Source organism: Rhinolophus sinicus, chromosome 2, assembly GCF_057876585.1.
Source record: "Rhinolophus sinicus isolate RSI-liver-muscle chromosome 2, RSI-T2T, whole genome shotgun sequence".
Lineage (NCBI taxonomy): Eukaryota > Metazoa > Chordata > Mammalia > Chiroptera > Rhinolophidae > Rhinolophus > Rhinolophus sinicus.
In genome coordinates, this window is record NC_142502.1 from 117,450,135 (window position 1) to 117,477,115 (window position 26,981).

A 26,981-nucleotide genomic window follows, 5' to 3' on the forward strand; every position below is an offset into this window, starting at 1 on the left:
AAATTTAAAAACAGGGGCCAAGCCCATAACCTAAAATATTTAGGATGACTTGAAGAAAGTGTCTTAAATACTGTCCTGAGTAAAGCGTTTGTGCACTACCACCAGCATCTCTTCTGAAGTGCTGCGATGCTGAGCCCTGTCATGCACAAGTGACATAAACCCCGACAACGCATGGTTCTCAGATGGTCTCTAAATTACCATCAATGAGGTTCCATGGCAGGAGTCCCCGACCACCCTCCAGGCTCGATGATCTGCTGAGCATACAGTCTTACTCGGCTATGATTTATTACGGCAAAGCGATACAAGGCAAAACCAGCAGAAGGAAAAGGCACGTGGGGTGAAGTCCAGGGGACCCAGGGGTAAGCTTCTAGAGTCCTCTCCCAGGAGAGTCACACAGGATTTGCTTAATTCCCCCCACCCCCAGCTACACACACATGTGAAATGGTGCCAATCAGTGAAGCTTTCTACTGGGAGCTGGTCACATAGGCAATCTACCTGGCACCTACCCAAATCCCAGACTGAAGGAAAGCAGGTGTCCCGCATAAGCCACATGCTTGCATACACTAGGCACAGTGAACTACTCTGATCAGTTATGGGGGTGGGACCCCGCCCCAAATCCAAGTTCCCAGATACCAAGGTCCTTGTAAGCAGGACCTTAGTGTCGGGGGCAGGCCTACCGTGTTAGGTCTGTTCTGCACAGATACCATATATGTATAAATTCCAAGTATCAGGTTACTTTGTAATCATTTCCCCATGCCAGATTGACATGGGGAATTCACATCTGGTTATGCTGAAAATGTTTTTTTTTTCATTTCCTCTCTTATGACTTTTCAGGATTACCTAAAAAGCAAGAAGAATACAAATCACCCAATCCTATGCTAGTCAGTAAAGAATTTCTTTAAAATGACTTGAGGAACTTTTATGTTAAGTCATTTTGTTTATGGGCTACCAAAAAGAAACTGCTTTCATCACTAATAAAATTTTACTGCTTTCATCGTGGAACTGCGCTTTTTGATAGGCAGACCAATGTTTAGACACTTTTTAATGTATTTTTGCAAGCCAATCAAATGGGCATGTGGCCAGCTTTGTAAAATCTTTAAACATAATTCAATTAATGTTAAGTTTCTTTGGCCAGACTTATGTATGACTCAAGAGGCACTCATGTGCCAGACTGCATGTTTTAAAATATCATATAATGCAATATAATTATCAAACCAACTAAAAAGCATTTCAACTAGTCTTAATAAAATGTCACACCATATGACTCAGCGTAAGAAGCAGTACGCACACTTATTTATTTGCTCCAAAATCTGGAGCAAATAAAGCAAACTTCAACCCACGTTCAGATTATCAAGAATTCCGAATGAACGAGGTTCCCCCTATAAAACTCTAACGTGCATATGTAGGTGCATTTGATGTGTTTTCAGAGTCTAGTACAGTTTAATCACTTATAGCCTTTATCCTAATTGTGATTATATTAAAATTACCTTGCTTTTCACATGGCAATATTTAAAGTAATATCCAAAATCATTAAGAATAATAGCATTTTCTCCTTGATGAACATATCCTTTCAACATGTGGTAAAATAAGCTATGTATAAACAGAACACAATGCAAGTGACAGGAAAGATACTGGCTTACATCAATTCCAATTCACACTTGAACATAATTTTTATGTCGGATAAATTAGGAATTTCTGAGAATGACCAATAGAACACTGTAAAACCTATTTCTGAATGACTGGGAAAGGGGAAAGGCTAAGTGTATTGAATATTCTGGTTTAATGAAAATATAGCAGCTGTTTTGTGGTTTCCCCATAAATTAATCATAAAATGGAAAATTATGAGAACTATAGTTAAGATTATTTAAGGAGTGAAAGTGACTTTTTAAGTGAGACTTCTAGAAAATATTTGTAATTAAAAGGTGGTTTGGAAATTTTAACTTCATGTAGTAAAATAAAACTTTAAGAAGCACCTACCATATTAAATAAAATTGTATAATGCAAGAATAATACTTGACGGCCAATCTTTAGCTCATTTATATTATACTATTTGATGGCAAGACACATTCAATGTTCATTATTTACAGGGGAATATGAAAAGTTGTTCGTAATCAACCCAATTGTGACACATTTTACACAATCATAAATGTGGATATTAAGTGGCTTATTATTTTGTGTTAATGTGCTATTGTTTTGTGTTAATCATGAGTTTGGATGATACATTGGAAAATTGGAAACTGAAAAGCAGTATAAAACAGAAAAGAAAGTTATGAGTTGTTTTTAAGGTTCATATATTAAATAGTGTGCATGTATTAAATAGTGTGAAATTATAATGTTTGTATCTATGAATTCTGGAAATGTTACTTACAATATACCATGTTTCCCCGAAAATAAGACCTAGCTGGACCATCAGCTCTAATGCGTCTTTTGGAGCAAAAATTAATATAAGACCTGGTCTTATTTTACTATAAGACCGGGTATAATATAATATAATATAACATAATCTAGTATAATAGCGGGTTTTATATTAATTTTTGCTCCAGAAGATGCATTAGAGCATGGTCTGGCTAGGTCTTATTTTCAGGGAAACAGGGCAATTAGTAGTGGTTGCCTTTTAAAAAGGTGGGAGGAGGTGTTAGTGCTTTCTGCAATAAAATATTGTCACCTGTGGATTTTAAGTGAGCCCATCTCTGTGCGGCTGGTTGGGATCTATGCCAAATCCCATCTGTCTGACGGTACACAAACTATGAGCCAAGGGTGGGGAAGCTGGTGCCTCCTGGCTTGGCTGAAAGTCCTACTGCATGTAGGTGGCAAACCAATCCAGCCATGCTTTGTGACCTCAGGTGAGCTAAAAACATCTGTCTGTATGAAAGCAAAATGGAATCCGTGGAGTTCCAAGTAAATTATTCTTTATCCTCAGTCAGGCTCCATACAGTACAGACAAAATGACTTCATGGTACCAAATAACAAGGTGAATCTCTAATACCCAACTAGGGATGAAAGTGAGAAACACTACTCATGTGAGCAACTAGCTCCCCAGTGGGCTAAGGGTAAAGGACCCAATAAGGTGAAAAAGTTGTTCCAAAGAAACAAGTCCTTATAACTCATCTAAATTACTGTGATCTGTGTTACTTCCTTATAATTTGGAAAACACATATGCAGTCCAAGAGGTGTAAGGCCCCCCTTTATATGTTTCTCTGGAGAAGAGGATGGTGCATAGTATTACATTTCTAATGTATGTACTAGTGCGCCTTTTCCTGTGAAGAGCAGGACAAATATGGACTCTGATCAGAAATTCAAAGAAAAAGCAGTATGTTACCACTAACCAACAATTATCAAAATTTCATGCCCTTTGCTCAGCACTAATACGCCTGTGAATTTCTCTTAAGGAAATAGTTTAAATGAAAGAAGTCTATGCATTCACATATAGGATAAACTATAACATATATTAGTACACAGATCTAGTAATGGCTCATCAGTATAACTGTTTGATAATACCAAATAATTTGAAACAACCTAAATACTCAACAACTAAAGAAAGGCAAAATTATTATATACCTATTTGATGTAATGACATGGCCTCTGTAATATCAAAGAAAACCAAAATCTATTTTCATCTTAATTATATATCTTAATGAAAGAATGATCTTTACATATTTGGGAATCAAGTCTTATTTGACCTAGCCTGAAGTTTTAGCTGTTGTGCTAGGCACATGACGATTCAAAGAGAAAGAAAGATACTATTACTTCTTTCATTTTCTAGTTGAAAAAACTGAAGTTTGGAGACATTAAGTAACTTGCTTAAGGTCACATATTTAGTTGGCCGTTGGGGCCAAGATTGGTCTCTGTGGAGCCCATGGTCTTAACCCCACATAAAGTGACAGAGAAGGAGGGGGGCACCCTTCTACATGTGAGATCAGGTGAACCAAAGGTGAGCGTCTATAAGGTGACATAAATCATAACTTCCCGTTCTTTTGCTTGTCCTTTCATTAAGTAAACATTTACTGTGTGCCTGTTCTGTGGTGCCATGAATTGAGGCTAATTTATTACAATGATGTTTAGAATAAGTAAGTCTAGATGAGGTCAAAATTTGGAAGGGTACAGACTAAAATAAAATCAGGATGGCAGTACTGATGGTGGAGGGTTATTTGGTATTTAAAAAAAAATGTTTAAATATTTGGTTATAAGATATGTCCTCCTTTTTGTAAGTTCTACAAAGGAGAATCTTCAAAAAAAGTTGCAAAGAAAAATCTTATAAAGCAAGACAGAGTCACTCGCTTCCGTAAGGTTTAGTGAAAGCTTTGGGCCAGTATCTACGTGATGATAAACAATATCACTAAATCTCCTTTGCCTTACATAATAAAATGAGATTTCTTGAAAAGTTAGTCAAGTTTTCACTAATTTCTACATAATGACCTTGGTACCAAAAGTCAAAATGTATTTGCACAATTATATTAAAATGTTTTGAAAAATAATTATCAGTAATCAATGTGTAACTTTGAGTTAGGTTTCTTATTTAATTATGGTAAATATTCATCTCTTTAATAACAATTCTTCAAAATATTTTGTTTGGCAAAGTTGTTTGGTAATAATATGAGTTTGATGTTAAAAAAGTAGAAAATATGGTTTTAAAATATTCATTTAGAAATTCAAGATAACTAATTTCAGTATATATCACAGGTATTAAAACTTTAATAAGTACTTTTAAGTAACTTATTAATATTAAATAGGTTTGTAATGAAAGTATAGTTTAATTCATTTAATATTAAAATGTATTTATAGTGTGTCAATATAATTGTTCACCTATATTCTCTAGGTTTCATTATAAAGAAAGCATAATAAATTATTAGCTTTGATAAATTCTCTATGTAAGTGAATTGCAAACTTCTGAAATGTTTTTCCAACAATAAAATAAGTTTCAGGGAAAAGGTTCTTACAGTTTGTTTTCCTCAATACTAGGTCAAAATGTTCCTCAAATCCTACAGCTTACTGCTCTTTCTCTGGAAGTAGAAAAAGCAGACCTTGTATTTACTTACAAGAAGAATTTACTTAGTTGCAAAGTAAGTGTTTGTGCCCAAATCTGATTTTACTAGGACATCTTGCCCAAAGCAAACTTCTCCATAGGAACTGATAATACAAAGATCACAGGGAACCCAGGAAAAGCACAGCCCTGTGACTCCAGGTTTGTGATCAAGGACAGTGCCGACACAAAAGTACCTCCAGGCCCACTCTAACCAAGGAACACTCAGAAGGGTGCATTAAACAGAAGCTGCTCCTCGATTCTTCCCTTCAATATTTATGGCTTCCCGTTCCAGCAGAAGCTCCCCTCCCCCATCACAACTCCTATCCAACAAAGCAAGCCTACAAGACTTGTGTGCCATCAACGAACGAGGCTGCTTGTGCTGGGCTAGGGGTTGCTAATGAAGGTACAAAAAGGATGCTGTACTGTTTCCATGGAAAATACTGTTCGCTGAACCATGTGCCTCAATATTACTGAGAGGTTGGTTTCTTGAAATCAATGAGAGTTGGGACCTTGTTTGCTGGTTCCCAAACTTATACTGTACTAATCAGTACATCCAAGAATCTTGTCTTCAAGATGATAGAATCAAGCAAACAAATGAAAATCTACTTTTAAGAAGGACATTTACAGTTGGCTGTTACATATGTCATTTTACACTAAGTTTTCAGGACATAAAATGAGTCCATGATGGGAACAAATTTTATACCTATGTCTTCAAAGAAATAAAAACGATAATATATTTGTAGAATTTCGTGTTCTCTTGAGCCAAATGCCTATCACCTTGATGTTATGCTCATCAATGTAGAACCTGTGGACCAGACTTCTCAAGTTTCCTCCAACTTTAAGATTCTAAAAAGCTAGAAGAGTGGTTCTCCAAGTGCAGCCCCAGGACCAGCCATTGCACTTGAGCATCTGTTAGAAATGCAAATTCTTTTCACTTCCACCCACTCAAAATCTCTAGGGTGGGCCTCCAGCGCAACAGCCACTGATCCCTGCCTGGTATTCACATTGTTATAAGCTCCATCTCACAACAATGGGGCTGACTCTATAGCGAACAGAAAGTCACCAATGTGATCACTTATGTCACTATAAAAAGTGCTGTGGCCTCTTCTGTCTGTTTTCTGTCTCGGATCCCTTGCTCTAGGGAAGCCAGCTGCCATGTTAGGAGGATGCTCAAGTAGCCCTATGGATGGTTCCACGTGCTGGGAAACTGAGGCCTCTGGCCAACAGCCACCTTACAAGTGAGCCATCTTGAATGCAGACTGGCCAGCCCAAGTCCAAACATCTTGGCTGCGACCTCATGAGACACTGAGCCGAGTCATGCAGCCTATCTGCTCCCAGACGACTGACCCACAGAAACTGTGCGAGATAAAACATGCTTATTGTTCTTTTCAGTATCTAAGTTTTAGGGTAATTTGCTTTGGAGCATTGCTCTTTTTCATCCTTTTGTGACTAGCAAAACTCAATCACCTCTGGGTAATCCTGATGCATGCTAAAATCTTTGAGAACCACTGAGCTAGAACATTCATTCATTCTCCAAATAATTGTTGTTTGTACCTACTGTATGCCAGTCAAAGAGCAGAAACCCAGTGATGGGCAAAACAGACGCTTCCGGACCTTGATATGTCCTGTTTTTTTCCTTCATTGCACTTACCACAGTTTATATCATTTACCTACGTGCATGTGCCTATGTTATGTCTGTTACTGCTGCACTGGCAGTTCCGGGGGGACCTTTGCTTGGTTTCCTCACTGCCCTACCCTTGGGGCTGGCCCTGTGCATGGCACACAGGAGGTGCTCAGTTAATATGCACCCCGTGGGTGACTTTCTCTTCCATCTTTACTGCCTTCCTCCTATGCAATGAATTCAGGCCCCAGGAACAGGCCTCTAAACAGTACCAGTTACATTGAAGGAGGTCAGGTGTGTTCCCCTGGGAATCTAACTACCACTGGCTAAATTTCCATAGGGAGAAATATTTTTTGTGTTCAAAACAGTCACCTTTTAGAGTCCCTCTATTTTACACATGCAGATTCATAAACACTTATAGGGAACACGTATGCTGTGGGTTTAGAGATGTAAGGCATTAAAAGGGAGACTATTTTTTGTGGACAGGTCAGCAGCCCATCAGTAAAGAAAAGGAGTGCATCCTGCATCACCTCCAGGTGCAGTCCTGTGCTAATCATGAGAGCAGAAAGGGTGGGAGATAGTCACGTGTGCTTCTTGGATGGAGACATCCTGCTGGCTCCATGCCGGCGGAACCCCATCTGTGCACATTGAAACGTATCTCTGAACAGCTCTACAATGTGTTCTTCTGTTCAGTAACTGAGGTCAGAGTGTTTGGAAATGATGAGGTGGTGAGACAACAAGTCAATAGCTTTTCAACGTGACCTTAGAACAAGATGGGGCATTTTGAGAACACTTTTTGATAACAGAAACAAAACACTCATTGATTTTTAAAAATTCTTCTGGCAGATAGATTGAGATGTGGATGACATCATTTTTGCACATATATGAGAATGTCTGATAAATTATAAAACAGACTCTGGCTTTCAGCATATTTCTGAGCAAGATCAAAGAAGAGGTATAAAGATTGCCACATTAGCAGGGCACTCAGAGGGTGATGGGTGCTCTGCAGGGCATAGCGTGCCCAGGCTGTACCTCCTGTGCGTCCTCACAGAGGGGCTCACACTGAAATAAGACAGGGAAGAGAACGTTGGATGAATTCAATGTCAGGCTTTGCCGTCTGTCACACCCATGACCCCACCCACACAGCCCAGCCCACCTGGTGGGAATTTAGTGGTGCCTTATCCACTTGCTCTTTTTCATTCTTTTGTTACTAGTGAAATTCAAAGTGCCGTTCCACAGAACTTTCTGTGAGGTTCTCTCTACCTGCTCTGCCCTATATACACTGGGCACCAGGAGCAGGAAGGCTACTGAACTTGACACAGGGCTAGTGAGATAGGAATTGAAGTTTTCCTCCTATTTAATCCTAATCGATTTCAATTTAAATAGCCATTTGTGGCTAGCGGCTGCCATACTGGACAGGACAGTGCTGGAAAATAGTAACAGCTGCAAACAGGCCTGGTAACTCATCTTTAGAAAGGTTTTCTGATTCTCATTTTTCATATGCGCACACGGAGATGCACAGGATTAAGTGACTTACCCGACCAGAAAGCTAGTAAATGGCAGAGAAGAATTCACACTCAATTTGCCTAACCCAGCGACACTCTTGCAATGACATCAAACTCTAATCCCCTTTCTTCAGGTAAAAGAAGCCTTAAAGGCAAGCATTAGCCTCTGAAAACTCCAAATTCTCTTTAAATAGCTATGAGAGGAAGCTGGCCATAGGGGGCCCGATTTCTTTCAACAAAAACATTGGAGAAAAGCTTTCTACAGCTATGGCTATCTAACCGGAATATCTCAAACTACATGTCCATACTAAGTACATCTGACAGTCCTGCACTGTGCCCTAAAACTTTTGTTCTAATCAAGTGCGGCCCACATGAATTCATGAGAAGGCAACAATATGAAAAAGACTTTGGTAAACTTCTGCCACATGGTGTTATGCTGTCTAAGCATTACTCTAACCTGTTACCCTTTGCTGACAAACTAGATGATACTTTCTTTCCTAAATTAACAGGATCCAATGAAACTTCACAGAAGATAAACAGCTTAGGATTCCAAAGAGTTATTTGGAAATAAAGTGTCAAAGGCATGACTTTAAAGGGGCAGGGGCATGCTTAAAGAAAATAACATGCAGAGTCATATCATAAATTTTGTCTTGAATTCTACATAAAATATCTCACATTATTAAAATACCAAAAACCCATTCCAGAATCTGAAATTCTCAATTCAGATACTTATATGCTCTGTATCCATAATCAGGTCAGTTGTTATCTCCTAAATCTCTCCTTTATTCATAGAGACCCACTGCGGAGCCCAAGTTAAGGTGCAGGGTTGTAAACTCATTGAAATTACGGTAGAGACATTACTGTTATTTATGGACAAAACTAATACTCTCTGGCTCCATTACAGCTTTCATATTGCCAAGGAGATCTAAGAAATTTCTTAATATTACCATTCTCAGGTGAAATCAAAGATATAACGGGGTAATAAGCTGAAACATAAGTAGAGAAATGGGGTAAGACCACACACATGGAGGACCAAAGCCTGAATGAAAAGAGTACATAATAAGCAAGAGTGATAATCTTGTTATATAAAATCTAGTTTTGGGATTGGAACTAGTGGACTCTGGTGGTGAGAGCTGTACAAGGTGCTAGAGTTAGTCTCATCAAAGCCTGGACCTACCTGGCACTATCCTGTGGTCACAAATTCAGCTCCCCAGCCTGGCCCCATCAGCCGTGTGTACGGGAGGGAGTCTAGATCAAAGATGGCCAAGGTGGTGTCTGTGTGTCCTACCCTTGAACCTGGTAGTCCCTTGACTGCTCTGACCCACAGGGATGCTCTGCCTCAGCCTTAAGAAACTGGCAGCTTCCATTTCCTGTCTTTTGGAACACTTGCCAGGAGCCCTGAGCTTCCATCGAAGAAGTCAAGTTACCCTTGGACCATCATGCAAGACACCCCAGGCAGGCACATGGTCAATGAATGGTCCCAGCTGAGCCTGGGCCTCCAGCCATCCCTGCCAAGGGACCAGGCATGGGAGTGAAGCCATCCCATGAAGCAGCTGAATACAACCAAGTGACCCCCCCGTCAGTGCCTGTAGAACAGTATACCTAGCCAAGCCCGGCCTGACACACAAATCACGAGAAAAATAAAGTAGTTCTTATTCGGATCAATTTCTTACCTGCAAGTTTCGGGGTAATGTGTTATGCAGCAATAGAAACTGGAACAGAATGTTTCTCTTTTCTTCAGCTAATCTAGTTTCCCTCCAAAACCACCTTTAAATTGCTCTTCTATAACATGAATGTGTTTATTAAATATCAGGCCTAACCCTGCCTGCCCACCCAATCATTCCAATTTTTTTAACACCTACCAATGAAGCCAGAAGATGGTGGGTTGGGCTGAATCTTCTCCTTAGTGTTCTCCTGGATAATGTCCCAAAGCTGCCATATAAATTTCGGATGAAGAATGTAAAATGGCTGATTTGGGTTTCTCTGACGATGCTGAACATATGGAGTGAACAGGTTGTAATCTGGCTTCTTGTACCACTAAGAGAAAAAAAAAAAAAAAAATCAACACAATCAAGTACTGAGGACCACACTATGAAAAAGGAAACAGGGCAGCACCCAGGGAGGGGGAACTCAGAGGTGAATGGGTGCAAAGAGAGACCGGGGTTCTAGCCCTGACGGACCGCTGCTTTATTCTTTAGTAAAGTGAAGGAGCTGGCTAGGGCAGCGGTCAACAGACTTCTCTGTAAAGGGCCTGATAATGAACGTGTTAGGTTTTGAGGGCCATGCAGTCTCTGTATCATCTGCTCAACCCTGCCTTTGGACTGTGAAAGCAGCCACAGCAGATACACAATGAATGGGCGTGGCTTTGTTCTAATAAAACTTTATTTAAAAAACAGGGCCAGATTTGGCCCTTGGCTACAGTTTGGTCACTCCTGGGCTCAATCAGGGTATTTCAAACATATGTTTCCCAAATCTAATCTATAGTGACAGAAAGCATGGTGTCGGTCTGGGGTTGGGGCTGGGAAGAATGATGGGCGGGGCACAAGGGAAGTCTCTGGAGTGATGGAAACATTCTATTTTTAAATTGTGGTTGGTGGATACATGACTATATGTTTTTGCTAATACTCATCAAAATATACACTTACATTGACTACATAAATTATTTAACGAAAAAAATGAACCATAAGGTAGATTTGAAAAAAAAAAAAAAATGTCTTCAGAAATGTCTCAAATGTGACCCTGAAATGTGATCTGGAGAAAATATGTGGGGGAGAGATTTAGCTCATAGGGCTCTGGGGCCCCATTCTCCCTGCACATGGACACCCTGTGTACATAGAAGGACCCCAAGGAATAGTCCACGGTTGAGTGTGTCCTGTGGCTTTCACATTTTTGAGAATAACTGGGTCAGGCCATCTTTAGTAAACCATGCCCTCAACCGACAAGGCAGTGGGAAGGAAGCGAGAGGAATGTGGGCTCGCTCCTTCACTCCTCGTCCCAGGGCTCCCACAGCAGTGAGCACTGCGCCTGCACACTGGCCCTGGCGCTTGGATTTCAGCAGTGTGGCAGTCCTCACCCACTGGGGTGGACAGCTCTGTGCCCAGGGCTTGGATACTTCCAACAGAGGAAGAAACAAGGTCCAACAGCTAGATACTCTCAGACTATCCACAAACAGCAAGAGAGCTGTCAAAACTTAAAGCCAAAGAACCTCAGGCTGGGAAGGAAGCTGAAAAGTTGAAATACCCATTCGATGCTTGATTCTCAGTAGAGGGTACATATGAGAATCCACTGGGGCTTTCTCAAAAACACATGTCAAGGCAACATGTTACATTTCTGGAAATGAGGCTCTGACAGATATAGTTGAAAAGTACTCTCAGGTGATTCTGATTTGCATTCCTGGTTAAAAGCTGGTTAGCAATCATGCTAGATAAAAGTCCAGCTTCAGAACACCCCTTCCAGAAGGATCCATTCAACCTTGGGGAGTTCTCTTAGACAGCTATCTCTTGGTGGAGCCAAAATCTGTTTCCCCTCATTCATCTTAAGACTGCAGAACAAGTGAAAGGACACTCACAGGCACAGCTAATGGCATCTTTCACAAGGCTAAATTGTCATCTATCTTTCCCAGGCCTCTTTCAAAAACACGTACAGTGTTTTCCTCGAAGGTTTCACCAAAAGCAACTAGCTGCTTGTTTACATAGGCAATGACTTGCCACAAGGTCATGGACATAACTTGCTTATATTGTGAAGGCTAGTAATAATCTGGTTAGGCAATGTCAACAAGACTAAAAAGATTTAGAGGTCAAAGCCAAAGGTTTAGGAATAGCCCTTAACAGAGTCAATTTAAATAATAATAAGCTGTTGATACACAAATTTAGATTCCCTTGCAAAGCACTTCCAATTTATTTCAAAAGGTCTTGTAAATCTTTGGAAGATAATGTAACCCTATCTTAACGGAAACATTCTGAGCTTAATCAGCCCAACTGATAGCATAACTAGGAATTTGTGAACATTTGGACATTGTACATTTAAAAAAAAAATCCTCCAGAGCAATAGCCCTTTTTTCACCAGATGGACAACGTTCACCAAGTATGTTACTGGACGGGGGTATCAAAGTGGTAGGAACGCAGGGGTATTTAAGTACCACCCCAATCAGTTTCATTCTATCAAAGCTTATTCGTTGACTTGCTCCCATTAATACTCAGCCAAAAGTACTTTTGACCATTGGGTCCAGGTAGGGGCACCAAAGAAACACTTACCAGGTTAAGATTTGCAGAATAAGGAGCAGGGTCCCAGGCCACCAAAATGACGTCTTTATACAATGAACTGTCAATGAAGTGATGGTTGGGGTTGGTCAGAATCTGCAAATACATAGAAAGATCATTTCAAAGCAAGTGTTTGTTTCTTCAAAATCGTATTTCAAAGAGATGAATTTTTTTTTCTTGCTCTGATTCGGCTTTAAAAAGTTCCTCAGACTTCATGTTTTCCTCTCAGGGAGGGAGACAGGCTGGTATTGCATGCTAAATAAAGTACTTAAAATAATTTTGGGGGGGAAATGAGGATTTCACTCATTTGTTTTTTTAAGTCCACCAGTTCTTACGTTTTCATCAGCACTGTATTCGTACCTGTGGTGGTAATGATCGGCTCCTGAAAGATGTTATTCTCTAGCTAACTCAGCACCCTTATTCCATCACCTTCATAGGTAATTTGGGAAAACAATTACAGGCATGGACGAAGTGAGTTACAAAGGTGTCTCCAGAGTGCCATCCTCGGGACAAAGGGGACACAGAGAACCTGGCCAGCTGAGTCAGCCCTGGGATGACCATCCTCCTTCTGTGGCCTTATCTGGTCCTGGATGAGTTCTTCAATCTCACCACCTGCCAATCACTTTTTCTTTTTTTAACTACAGTTTTTTTGGGGAAAATAAAGTATTGATTTTCCTCAGTTTTAAGGTGCAATTTTTCAGTTAAAATCCAATTTCTTTGTTCATATTTTAATGTAACTGAAGTTAAAATGTATCTTACAGGTGACATTTCTTTAATTTGGTGGGGTTTATCTCCTCCACTCTGAAAAGCTGTTATTAAATGAATGGTGAATCTTATAATCAATGAAATCTATAAATTAAGGACATATAGTAATTGTTTCTCACCTCGCTGCATGCTGCCTGGCTCAGGGTACCATGCAGAAAGCTAATCTTTTGTTCTGTGGGCAACTTACCATAAGTCACTCATCACGTCATATTTTTCTATATAGTTTCAAACTCTAGAAATTGTGGTTTGTGCTGAGAATAATTCTACTATAAATTTGGAAAGCATTCTTATTAAGAACACAAAGAACAAAGATGTTTTCATTTTCAACAATTCATTTTCATTTAGAGAAATTTCAAGTAACAGACTAAAGTTTTCAAGCTACCCTATAAACCCTTGAATTTTGCAACTTTGCTTTTCTCTCCATCCTCTGCCTTCTCATGGGCATGATTTCTTCTAAATTTAAGTGTCTTTTTCCAAGTTCACAAAATACAGCATGCTAAGTCTGATATATGTATACATATATATGTAGCATATATGTACTGATTTTCCCTTTTGATCTTATTTACTTATTTTTTTCCTAGTCATGTCACACATAAATTCCCATTTATCTGAATTTTTCCTCATTATTATTATTATATAATTACAAAACCCATAGAAATAAGATCGTGATCATGGGTAACTGGGTAATTTCTCTTCACTTATCCAGTTAATCTATTCACCTATAAAGTGTACATTCATGAAAACACTGCATCCGTCTTACCTGGGAATTAATGATGCGTACAGTGGTTTTATTGCCAACATCTTTCTCATAGCCACGTGTAGGAGCAGCGTTAAATCTCAAAACTGCATCATGAGAATCTAAGGGCACATAAGTGACAAACTCACTTTTTTTTTCCTCTGTAGAATCAACATAACTTAGGAAAATAGGTTACAGTAAATCTTTCAGTACCTGAAGCTAATTAGACACCAACAATGGAGACCCATATGCATATTTTTCAGTGTACTGTCTGTTTGGAATGAGATTCTGGCTAGGGCCAAATCATCTTGGAAACATACAAATCCATTCAATTATAAGTGGTCCTATATCATCAACGTTATGTTTAGATACTTGTTACGTGTTCACATTTTTAAAAAGTGATATGCTTTATGCCGCCATTGTCCTAAAGATTCCAAAACATTTTGAAGATGGTGTCCTCTATGGGGACAGGTAAGGATGCCATAAACAGTCTTCTCAGCTGCAGCTTCTCACTGCTCATAGAGCACGGAGGCTGCTCCTGTACCTCCAATGCTGCTGTCTGCACCAACATCAAGTGCGTCTCTCACACAGGAAGAGCCACAGCCTTCAATGCAACTTTATCACTTTTGGGTGCTGGTCTGTCTGTGCTTAGAAAGAAAACCAGCCCTGATTTGTGTGCATCTTTACATACTGCTGACGATGCCAAGGAGACCCATGTGAGAGCATCCTTAAATTCCAGTAAAGGCCTGACTTGTTGCCTCAGCCCTGGAGGCAGGGAGAGCCCACCGATGGTACCAGCTCCCAAGGCTATTTACATTCCATAAGGGCACCTTGGTCCACCAAGCTTCCACCACAATATAAGTCTATATCTCTCTTCATTTGACTTGACAGTCAGACTTTCCCAAGTTCTCCGAGGTCCTGAGTGAAAACAAGGCTCCCATATCATGGGAGACAAGAGTGAGAGGCTCACCCAACTAAGGGATGAAAATGAGGACAATGTCCCCTTTGCACAAATCAGTCTACATGCATTCGTATGTCTTGAAATTTCCTGCGCCAGCTAATGCATTTCCCAGAGACTAGACTAAAACCAGAGTTAATCAGCAATAAGGGAGTTTCTATGGGTTATGTTTAGCTTCAAAAATTCCATGTGCATTTCAAGTTTAACTTGGAGCAATGACAATGCCTATTTGTGAGAGTGAGAGATTATGTATTTCTGATTTGCCAAAGAGCCTTGTGGATGCATGCCATATTTCCCACGACTGTACCCCACTCGAATCCCAAAAGCAGCTCAGTTTCTTTACTCAAGTCCTGCTCTGTCCTCCTGAGCAGTCTCTATGGGAAAGATCTCTCTACTCCCTGAGTAGCAGACCCTCTGTGCATGCCACCATTAAAACTACATTACAAAAGGTGCCTCTCTTGACGAGCACCAAACTCAGAAGAATTCAGATTCCAGTTTTGAGCACCAAAATTAATAAACATTTGGAACACAAAGAATGAATAAAGCTATGGCAATGTCATAAAAAAAATCCTACAACAATCTTTTAGGGAAATTTCTGCTATAGGAGGCAAGCTATGACCTGCCACGTGTTTTAGTAAATAAAGTTGTACTGCAACACACACACTCATTTGTTCACCTGTTGTCTGTAACGGCTGAGTTGAGTGATGAGAGACCCTATGGCTCACAAAGCATAAAACATTCACTATCTGGCTCCTCAAAAAAAAGAAGTTTGTCATCTCTAGATTCTTACTTTTTGGGCTCAAAACACTTTTACACTCTTGAAAATGTATGACCACCCAAAGACATTTTGTTTATTTGGACTATATGTATCAATATATACCACATTAGAAAGTAAAAAATAGAACAAATTAAACAGTTATTAACTTAAAATAACTTATTTTCAACAAAAAAAACTATATTTTCAATGACAAAAATAGTGAGAAGACTGGCACTGTTTTAAATGTTTGCAAATCTCATTAATGTTTGACTTCTAAGAAGACAGTTGGTTTCTCCTTGCTGTTTCTGAATTCACTCTGCTGCAATGTATTGCTTTTGTTGAAGTGTATGAAGACTCAAATGTGTCACTGAAAATGGAAGGATATTTTATGTCTTTCCAGATTACTGGAAAAAGTCTTCTGTGATACTTCATCAAAACTTGACAAGTGCTAGTTTCTTAAAAGTTAGTTGTAATGAGGAATGTGACACAGTATCAATGAACTTTTCATGCTCTGTTATATTGAAACATGTTAGTTTATCTTACTCTTAAAGTTGTTGATTCAACCATGCATTTTTTTGTAATATTGTGCAATGATATAAAAAAAAAAAAGACCACCCTAGTTAATATCACCATGGTTCGCATTAGTTTTCAAGTAGGGGAAGCTTGAATTTTATCACCAGCAAGAAATACTGTCAGTTATGTTCCTAAAAGTGACAGGCTCACTTAATTCCTTTTTTAGAGAGAATACCTGCCACATATGCAAATCTGAAAAAAGTATGTCTGCCAGTCATTTGTTTCAAGTAAAATTTGTGTTTCATGATGAGTTGTACTCTGCTCAATTCAATCACACAAGTTCTTTTCCACTGTATGTTGGTAGGCTCACATGCTTTTCAGGTCATTTCCCACTTTGTCTTAAACACGTGATTACTCAGGATTGAGATTTAATGAAACCAACAATTTTTATGCTTCATCAGGGACATCCATGAGTGCAACTGGCACCTTCTCCTATTACTGCTATGCTTGGTGATGAAAATTATCATGATTCGGAGAGTTGGGTCCCCACTGCTTTGAATTTGTGCTAAGAAACAGTTTTATCAATCAATGCTTTTGCATCATCAGTGCAAATGCCAACAATTAAAAAACAACAAAAACCCTCTGAGCATTATTATAAAAAGTTTTCACCTCATGAGCCCCTGAAAGGGTCTTGAACTCCCCATGCGTAAGCAGACCACACTGTGTTAACCCCTGACCTAAGGTGACCCTCTGACAAGACTGAGGGAGGAGACTCCAGGCAGCGAGGTGAACTCCAGGCAGTCAGAGGTAGTCAGGACAACACCAGGACCGGAAGCAGGGGGCTAGCACGCCTAACGACCATCTCCCCTAAACCACACGACCCCAGACACAGCCCTGTCTAAAGGTAAGGTGAACAACTCAAGGATCCCAAGCATTTCAAATTAATTAGGCAGCAATTCCAAATTCATCATATAGCACCTGAAAATGTCCCAATTTTTTATTTTTTATGAAATTTATTGGGGTGACACTAGTTAGTAAAATTGCATAGGTTTCCAGCGTACAATTCTGTATTACATCATCTATATATCACATTTTATGCTCATCACCCAGAGTCAGTTCTCCTTCCATCACCATATATTGGATCCCGTTCACCCTCATCTACCACCCTCCCCCCCTCCCCCCCTTACCCTCTGGTAACCACTGAACTACTGTCTGGGTCTATGAGTTTTTGTTTCTTTGTTGTCTGCCCCAGCTTTTTAAATGCCAGTGTTCTACACTGAGGGGTGTTTGAAGCTTCCAAACGATCTCATGAGGCCCACGGCACAGGAGTGTAATCCAGCTTAACTCCTTAGGAAGCCGTATGAGTCTGAAGAGTTAAAGGCCCGTTACATGCAGGAAGCAGAGCCAGAGCCGGAGGCTGCCCAGGCTGCTGGGGGTGGGCACGGAGAATAAAGCTCCTTAAAAGCCATCATGAGATAAAGTGGATCGGGATGAGAGGAAGCATGTGGGGGAGGACGAGCTCAGAGTGTCCATCACTCAGACAAGTTTTGTAAATGTGTGTCTGGCGGTGTATGCATCTTCTTGATAACACGCCTTAAAAACTAAGCTGTCCATCCCTATTTAGAAAAGAAATGGATCGGACAGCAAGCACCAGGGGAATAAAGTAAAGCATCATTTCTGGAGAAGGCATTTGCAGGCTAGAGCCAGTTCACTTTGACCTTGAGAACAGAGCCAGGCTAAGTGCATTCACTGAAGAAAGATTAAAACCCTTCAAGGAGCAGCCAGCCAGGAGGTGCACAAGCATAAAGTCACTGCCCTGCCCTGGGCACTGCATTCCACATTCTCCTTTCCACGCTCATGCAGAAAATAAGGTCTGTAAGTCTGGGAGAAAAGGCCTCCAGTCCTTAGGGAATTCATCTTTCCTGACCACTGCCCGGATCTGTCTCACCCCTCACAGGACTCCTGCAATGGGATTTACTTCCCTCATGCCCTCAAATCTAGGCTCTAGAGCAATCTCTCTAAAATAAAAAGCTGACCCACCACTCCTGTGTTTCAAAGACTGCAATGCCTCTCACCGTGGGCCAGGGGTCGGAGCTGGAGTTTCTGGACTCACACTGGGGTTTGATGGAATCCAGGCTCTGCCCACTGGGCCTCTAAGGTGCCTCCATCTTCTTATCCATAAAAGTGGAATAATCATATCACTTAGGGTTGCAAGGCTTCCAGCAGTTACCACATAAAAGCATTTTAGAACTGGACCTTGTCTGCTGTAAATGTCCTATTAAGTGGTACCTATGAATGTAATTATTAAGTGAGTCTAATTTCTGAAGAATGATGCATAAGAACATCTGGGAGCTGACCCCTGCCTGCCTGTCCAACTTTCTGTCCTCTCCCCTCCAGGCCACTGGCGCTCCCAGTAGCACGCATCACCGCACACCACACACCATGCTGTGTCGCATCTCTCTGCTATCTATGCCGGCCTCTGGCCTGGAGGCCCCTCTTCTGAGCAGTCTTTGCTAACGTCCTCTCTCTGCCGTGGCACCAGGCCACACCTTGGGTTAGGATTCAGTTGTCTGTCAGTTTACATCTCTCTTTGTACTTCTAATCACAGGATTATCATCGCCTGTTCTCTTTAGGTCACTAGTAGCTAGCATGGCCTCAGGCCTCGGTGAAGTAGGAATCAATAAATAGCCAATGTTTGTTGACTGACTGTCTGATCTACTTTCTCACTTTTTTTAGGTACCAGGATCTGTCATATCCCAAGCTCTCACCAGCAAACACTATATGCCCCGCTCCCTACATACCCCCCTCCATTTCCCACACACTTCCCAGAATTTGAATTTCAAGTACACAGATTCTGATCTCCCATATCAAAGCCACTGTTGTTAGTTCAGTATAGACATTGCAGTGTTTCCACAGGACTGCTGGCGGTGATCTTGCTACCAAATTACTATCATTTATACGTATAGGTGGAAGAAAACATCTCACTGATGCTAGGCCAGAATGTTCCACGCTTCCAAAACAGTTCAGTTTGCTTTTCAATAACATTCAAAGTGGAGGTGCTTACAAGTGCTACAATGTTCTTAAAAACAATTACATGGCATGACTCAGTCAAACTGGGAAACAGGGCTGTACTGCCAAGGGAACCAGCAGGGGGAGCTAGAGGGCAGCCAAAAAGCGAAGCACCCGAGGCCAGCTGGGGCTTCCTCTCAGAGGATGGGGAGTTGCCCAGCATTCATGGACAGTGCAGCCCTGAGGACCTCCTGGCAGGGCTGACATGGAGCTAGCCCAGGTACTTTTTTAGCTCTGCCCTCAGTTTTTCAAAAGACCATGACCTTTTGTGGGTCTTCTGATATTCATGTAGTCAACTCACAAGCAGTTAGGTATGTAGAGGCTAAGATAAATTTAGCTAAATAGTACAGCATGGCCTATATTCCAAGTTGCTGGAGGAATCTGCTACATGAATTTGTTTTTATTAAGAGAGCTGTTAACAGCCATGTATCAATAAGCATTATACATTCAGATGATTAGGGAAGACAAACATCGGCACCTCAACTGCCACAAGTGCTGATGCTATGAGAGACCAGCTTATAAAAATGAAAGACTTTTTTGTTTTCACAAATTGTATTATGCTATGATGATATGTTCTCATAACTGGATGCAAAGGAACATATGCAAAACACTAAAGATAATTATTTAAAAAACAGTAGTTTTTACTTACGATTCTACAGTTCTAATCATGAAGCTTCATATAAGCGCATATAAATTTAGATACTAAAAATTAACAAAGATATAACTGATATTTCAGATTCCCCAGAAACATGCAATTCCCGGTGTCTTTCACACTCTAATCCAAATTCTGAATAGAGTCGAGTTTATGAGATTCTGGTCAGAGTAATTGATGCCAGAATAAAGAGCGAGGGATATCACGAGAGCAACCCAAACACGCAACTGTGATGCAGAGGTGTTTAAAACAAAGCAAAACAAAACCAGAAGCAAGTTCCTGCCTGCTGTAGAGCATAACACTGAAATTCCTTCTTCCATTGTTAATAATGGTCCTTGGAAACAAGAAAGAACTGTGGCATTACCTCCCTCCAGGGACCTCTACACAATCACTCTTGCTTAATCAATTGCAGGCTGCTCTGCTCTGGCTTTGGCTACACATTTATGTGACACATGGACAATGTTATTATGAGCCTGTTGTAATGTCAGCATGGGGACACTGGGACCCAAGACCTTAAGCCCAGATTTGTGTCTTGTTTTCTTAACTTATCAAAAATTTCACATTGAGCCTCATGCCCACCATCTGAGATAAGGTCAGGGTTGTGGAGCCTGGTCACAATGGCACCACCCGCATTTCTGCATGGCTCTCCTCAAGGACCTAGAACGACCAATGGATCCAGGAAACAAGGGTTATTCCTTTCTAACAAGTGGGCGGTGGCCCCTGAATGTCACTTCCAGATTGTGATGAATAACACTGTCTATTGTAAGAATGCATTAGACCTGGTAGCTTTACATCTGGACTTGAGGCCAAGGCTGTATCTAATTCACATCCGTTCCTGTGGCACCTAGTACAGAAACTGGCACACAGTAGGTCCTAAATACCTATTTGTTAAATGAATTAATGTGCCTAAAGGGCCAAGCTGCTTGCTCACTGGTGCAGCAATAGAATTAGCCTGGGCATAGAGGGAAGTCTGAGGCCTTAAAGCAAAGACTGAAGTTTCCTGAGGAAGAAGGAATTCTGTATCTAGACTGCAACAGAGAAACTCTGCCTGAGTTTTCCACCTGCCATCCTGTCCTGCAGATTTCAGGTTCCGGATAGCAACTCTTACCTGAATTTCCAGCCTACCTGGTAGCCCTACAAATTTCAGAATTGCCAGTCTTCACAGTCACAGGAGCAAGTCCTTAAAATAAATCTCTTTCTCTCTACATATACCGTGTTTCTCCGAAAATAAGACCTAACTGGAAAATAAGCCCTAGCATGATTTTTCAGCAGGACGTCCCCTGAACATAATAAGCCCTAATGTGTGTTTTGGAGCAAAACTTAATATAAGACACGGTCTTATGTTCGGGGAAACACAGTAACATCCCATCTGTCTGTTTCTCTGGAGAGGCCTAATACAGGAACTATGAAACAGATGTGCCCCAGGGCTCTTGACAGAGTTCGGAAGGGAAGATGGGAGCTCTGGGTGTGGTTGTGCAATTTACCGTCTTAAAGAATAGTCCCTGCTAGGTGCACTGGTCAAGACCCAAACGTTGGATTTGTGCCAACGGGAGGAGGTCAGAACTCACAGTTGCGACAGGAATACTATTTTCGACAGCAGTCGGGCTCTCCGCAAAGCCCACGTCGATTTAGCCCCTGAACTATCTATAATCATCATCACGCATACTTCTCTTTGGAGCTGACACCCCTGTCTTTGCTCCGGCGTGAGTTCTGCTTTCCTTTCTCATCCTCCTGTTCTCTCTCCCATAATTCTACCACATTATGGGTTTATCAAACTTTTGTGGGTCAGGCTGGGAGCCCACCGAGTCAGAACATAGTTTCTAAGGGAGATGAAGCCTGAGCCAGCAGCAGTGAGAGAGCACTGAGGCTACAAAGGGCGGGGCGCGGGCCTTCGACTCCCCCTGGAACCCAGCTATGTGGAGAACGCCTGGGGTCTAAAATTGCATCACAGAATTCCTCTGTCCGGGTCCCAAACAGGCTCCTCTGTCCCAGCGAGGGAAAAGAACTCTCCAGCTAACGTCCGAAACATCCAGTGCTGGCCCCAATCAGCCTGCCAGTGGGATCCAAAGGCAGGTGGAAAAAGAGCCAGCCCGCAACTACGCACCGAGGCCGGGACTGTGACCAGAGACCCCAAGATGACACCCACCTATCTCCTCCCCCAAGGAGGAGTTGAGGATGGCGCCCGCAGACATGACGACAGCGCAGCTGCGCAGGCCGCGCGGGTGCAGCTGGCTGAGCGGCACCGCTGGGACCAGCGCCCGCCAGCCAAGCGCCGAGAAGGGCGGCTCGGTGCCGTCGAGTGTGCGCACGCGCACGCGGCGCTGCAGCGCACACAGTAGGGCTGCCCGGCTCCGCCCCGCCGCGCGCTTCCCACGGAAGCGCACGCCGTGCTTGTTGGCGCTCAGATAGTCCTTCATCGCTTTCTGCAGGCGTGGGTTGAGCATCTTGGAGGAGACGTTTCCCTTCCAGAGCCGGTGCAGGAAGGCCCTGGACATGGAGGAATAGAGCCTGTCCCCTTCCTCGTCCTCCTCCAACACGTGGCTCCTTCCCTGGTGCCGGGGCCTTTTCTTCACCGGTCTTCTCTGGGCCTGGTGAGCTGGCGACACTCCCTCCCACCGGCCTGGGTCCCCGCGGGAAAGAGACCCCAACGTGCCCTGAGTGCGGCTGTGAGAACCTGGCTGACCAGCAGCAAAAAAGTAGTCGTCGTCCTCCGGGTAGAAGGCGCTCTGAGATTTTCTCCCGATCTGGGATGAAAAGAACTCTTCTTCATTTTCAAACCCATCTTGCACCTGGGCCCATTTCTGCAGGTCGCGCGGCCCGCTGAGGAAGGGGCCAGACAGGTGTCCATCGAGCAGTCCTTTATTTGCATTCACCCTTTCGGGCAAGGAAGGCTCCTGCATGGCGCCCATGATGGCCCTCTGCTTCCCCTGCATGGGCAAGAGCCTCCTAGTCTCCAGGAAGGAGAAGGAGCTGGGCGCAGGCTCAGCAGGGTTGCTGTCGGTGAAGTAAACGAAAATCACCACGAAGAGGAGCCCCCAAGCAAATATCCCGCAAAGCATTCGTTGTCTCCATTGCTTCAAGTGTGGTTTCATGGCAGGTCTCAGTGGTCCGCGAGCACCCTGTGTCCTGAAGCAGTGGGGGGTGGAATGAACCTGAAAAACATCCAGGTCTACAGTTAGCCAAGTGGAATACCTGCTCAGACATCTCTGGGGACAGTTTATCTGCAGTGTTTCTGTAAGGAAGGGTTAGGAGGGTCATCAGAAACCAGGATCAGTTGGGAGCTTTGGCTAAATTCAGGTGTCATAGCTCCCCTGACCCTCGACTTCTGAAAGGGGGCTCCACCCTGGCAGCTGAGAGTCTTGGGAGAGAGGAGTCGAAGTGGGTGTATATTTGTAAACACTCTGCGGGTCACGCAGTGACAAGTCTGCTTCCCCACCTTGACAGTTGCTTAATTGGGCCCATCCCAACAACCTCTCCCTGAAATTGGGTTTATAGAATTCCAGTGTGGTAAAGCAAAGCAGGAAAATTAAGCAGACTTTGCCATCTTTTAGCTGATTATGAGGCGACCAAAATGCACTGCTGTGTATTTCTAAGGGGTGACAATCATATCGGATTCTTTTGGTTTCCCCTAGGCCTGGGAGGCTGCCTGGAACACACCAGAAGCCCACCTATGGTGGTCCTGAATAAGCAATACTTCAGTGACTGTAGCTGCAGGGGGATGTTATGCCAGTGAGTCTGTGGACTTCAGCAGTGCCCCAAATTACTTCACCCTCCAGGAATCTCTGAGGGAATGAGAGGAAAGTATGTTAAAATTTTAAATAAGGGAGGAGATAAGGAGAGAGCTTGCTGATTCTCGATGAACCTCCAACAGAGAAAGGGTGACAAAGGCAGCAGACATGAAAAGTACCTATGAGATAGAATGTAAGAGAGAAGGAAACTCTCCTCCATACAGTATGCCAACCCATGTTTATTGCTATATTGATACTTGGGTAGCACAATGATTAGTACTAAGGGAAACAATAAAACATTAATAAGCAATGCACCTAAACTTTAGGTATGTAAGCCAAACCCCAGAAAGGCAAAAACACAAAGCACGTTTGTGGAATAATAATTGAGCTTGCTGGAACTTTAGTATAGCTGAGCAAAGCACCCAGCACAGGCAGACTCTGAATAAATATGAATTGAAAGAATGAGGTGACCCTGTGTTGTGCATGTTGGGGTCTACAGGCATGCGTGGATGTGTGTTCAAGTGATGCTGTTGGAAGAAGCAGGGAGACCATTTGGGGAAAACAACTGGAAAGCTATGCCCTTTCAGCGGTGGGGGCCCTCCAGGGCCTACGTGGATGTCTGGGCTGTATGAGAAATGGGAGGGAGGAAGTTCTCTGAACAAAGGCATGATGTGTTGCTTGCATGGGCTTTCAGGAGACAATTTTGTAGCAGGTAAGGCAGGGGCAGGGAGGAGCGGCAGGAGGAGGTCATCAGTAGGGGTCAGACACTCAGAAAGGGTCTGATGGAGGAGCTCATGGGGAAATCAGGAATCATCTAATCCTTCTTGAGTGTAGGCTACTGGCTGCTACACCACCGAGGCACATGAGGCATGGCCATAATGCAACACAGCGTTGGGGTTTTAAACTCAGATAAGAACTGAAATCAAAGTGAGCGACACCTATGTCAATGTAGCCATGCCAGAATAAGAAAACCACCTGTACCTTGTGGAACTGTAGACAGTTAAAGATGGATACAGATTCTTTGACCCTCTTTGTATGGAGAGATGGGGTCTCTGTATCCTCCCCTTGAGTAAGTGGAGTGGGGGGCACGTGACTACTTTGGTCAGTTATCAGGTCCAGGTCTAGCCGATTCCACTTCCTGCCTCTTAGCTCACTCTGGGGGAAGCTAGCCACCAAGAAAGACTTCTCTGTAACCTGACTCCACCATGCAATGAGGAAGCCCAAACTAGCCATGTGCAAAGGCCACATGGACTGAGATGCCCAGTCGGCCCTGAGCTGTTCCAGCCATCTCTGTCCCAGCACCAAACATGAAGAGTGACAGGCAGCCCAGGTGAGCTTTCCGATGATTCCAGCCCCGGCCAACCTCTGACTACACCCAATGGAAGACCCCACATTAAGAACCCAGCCAAGCCAGTCAGCCCACAGAACCATGAGTGACAATGATAGATTGCTGTTCTAAGTCACTGACTTTGGAGGTGATTTGGTAAATATTGAGAACAGATCCTTGGAACAGGCTCTAGTAGTGATGCCAAATGAGAAGTGCCCAAAGTGCTTCCAACAACTGCGGCATCCTTGAGATAAAGGAGAGCCGCTCACAGGGATTATATGGAAAGCAACTTTCATTTCAATACACAGAGTGTGCCTTTTCCAAAAGTGTTTGCTTTACCTTGTGTTCACATGAAAGCAAGGCTGTAGATGTCATAATCAATCATAAATCACACACATATATAGCACATGCTTTCACCAAGCTAGAGACACTCATGCCAAGAAATGAACATGGAAGAAATACTAGCAGTTAACTTTCCATGTGCAACACCCCGTGCTTAGCACTTTTTTTCCTGGATTATCTTATTTGCTCTTCCCAAAACCTACTAAGGTAGGAAATACTGCTATGTCCATTTTTTAGATGAGGAAACTGAAACCCAGAGAAGTTAGGTAACTTGTCCGAAGCCACAGAGACAGCAAGTAGCAACTACTGTGTACAGACCCATCTGCTTGACTCTGGGGTTCACACTTTTAACACTAATTTCTGATTCCATCTGATCACCCCAACTGAAGCTGCATTTTCTAAAGCTGCTCCAGACTTGTGGAACTTGTGGAACCGTCTGTGGTGAAGGATCACTTTTTTTTTTCCACAAATTGTCACAATCTGATACTTTTGTATTTCCATTCCTGAATGTCTTGGCAATAGCTAATGGCTGTAAACGTTTCTAAATACTTACCATCAATTCTGAAACATATCTCAGTCAAGAACTGGTAATGCAGTTTGCAGGCCTGCACCGTCTGGGGTCACACTTTGAGTAGCGTCTGCTAAGTAGTCTTTCTAAGCCTATCCACTAGGGAGAGAGTGCTTCAAACTGTAATGCCCAACCTGAAGATCTAGAACTCTTTCCAGTATTTCGACATTTCTATGAGAAATCAGAGAAGTGACCTTCATAATAGTTATTCTGCTTCCACCCCAATCGAGCACACTGCAATATAATTCTGACCCTTGTTGTCACTGGAATTAGCACAGTCCCCCAAGACTGCCCCACTCCCAACACCAGCCTTAATTGGTATCCCCAGGCCACCTGCATTTCTCACCATTTGGGAGGTTCTCACACTACCCCTCAGGTTCGATAAGTTGCTAGACTAACAGAACCCAGGAAAGCACGTTACTGATGATTACAGTTTCTTTGTAAGAGATAGATGAGGTTGGAGGTGTGTGTGTGTGTGTGTGGGGGGGGAAGGGTCCCAAATGCAGAGTTCATATCCATGCCCTGAGGTTTCAGGCCATCGATGTGTTCACCAACCAGGAAGCTCCACAGAATCTTGGCATCCACAGTTTTCATCGGGGTTCCGTTACACAGGCATGACTGACTGAATCACTGGCCGTGTAACTGAATTCAATCTCCAGTACCCCGCCTCTCCCCAGAAGTCAGGCTAGCCCAAAGCCCCCACATCTAATCATTCCGGTGACTAGCCTCCATCCTGAAGCTACCTAGGGACCCACTAGGACTCACTTCATTAACATAACAAAGACACTCCTATCACTCAGGAAATCCCAAGGGGTTTAGAAACTCCATGCTAGGAACCCAGGACAAAGACCAAACAAATCCTTATGCCACCAGAAGACTGTAGTAGCTAATTTAAAAAGCAGTAATGCCCAATCTTTCTGATTCTGGTGGAAATCGTCTTTTCCTGGTTGCCGTGCAACAGCTCTGGGGGCTTATTCTGGGGGATTACTAAAGAATGGAAAGTGGAGGCTTCTTACTTCAGCATTTGCTTCAGAGGCCATTTTCAAAACACAAAGTCAAAAGGTGAGGTGTGTGTAGAGTTGCACTAGGTGAAACAAGGGACAGGAAGCATTGGTTGTTGGGGAGGAACTAGAAACCTCTGGCCTCAAGGATCGGCGT

General features: G+C 42.6%; 1 protein-coding gene across 7 annotated transcripts in view; it reads right to left on the reverse strand.

Moving 5' to 3' along the window:
* The window catches only part of ST6GAL2 (ST6 beta-galactoside alpha-2,6-sialyltransferase 2), a 71,783-nt gene that overhangs the window by 8,922 nt on the left and 35,880 nt on the right, over window positions 1–26,981 (reverse strand). For 6 of the 7 annotated variants that reach the window (XM_019751699.3, XM_019751698.3, XM_074332482.2 and 3 more), the window contains 4 exons: window positions 22,005–23,010; window positions 13,934–14,031; window positions 12,403–12,504; window positions 10,012–10,186 (listed from right to left, as the gene is read on the reverse strand). In XM_019751699.3, the coding sequence (XP_019607258.2) occupies window positions 10,012–10,186; window positions 12,403–12,504; window positions 13,934–14,031; window positions 22,005–22,950 (1,321 nt within the window). In that variant the 5' untranslated portion in view covers window positions 22,951–23,010. Of the gene's footprint in view, window positions 1–10,011; window positions 10,187–12,402; window positions 12,505–13,933; window positions 14,032–22,004; window positions 23,011–23,526; window positions 26,968–26,981 lie in introns of those variants that run through there. The other variant, XM_088795959.1, reaches the window with a different exon arrangement.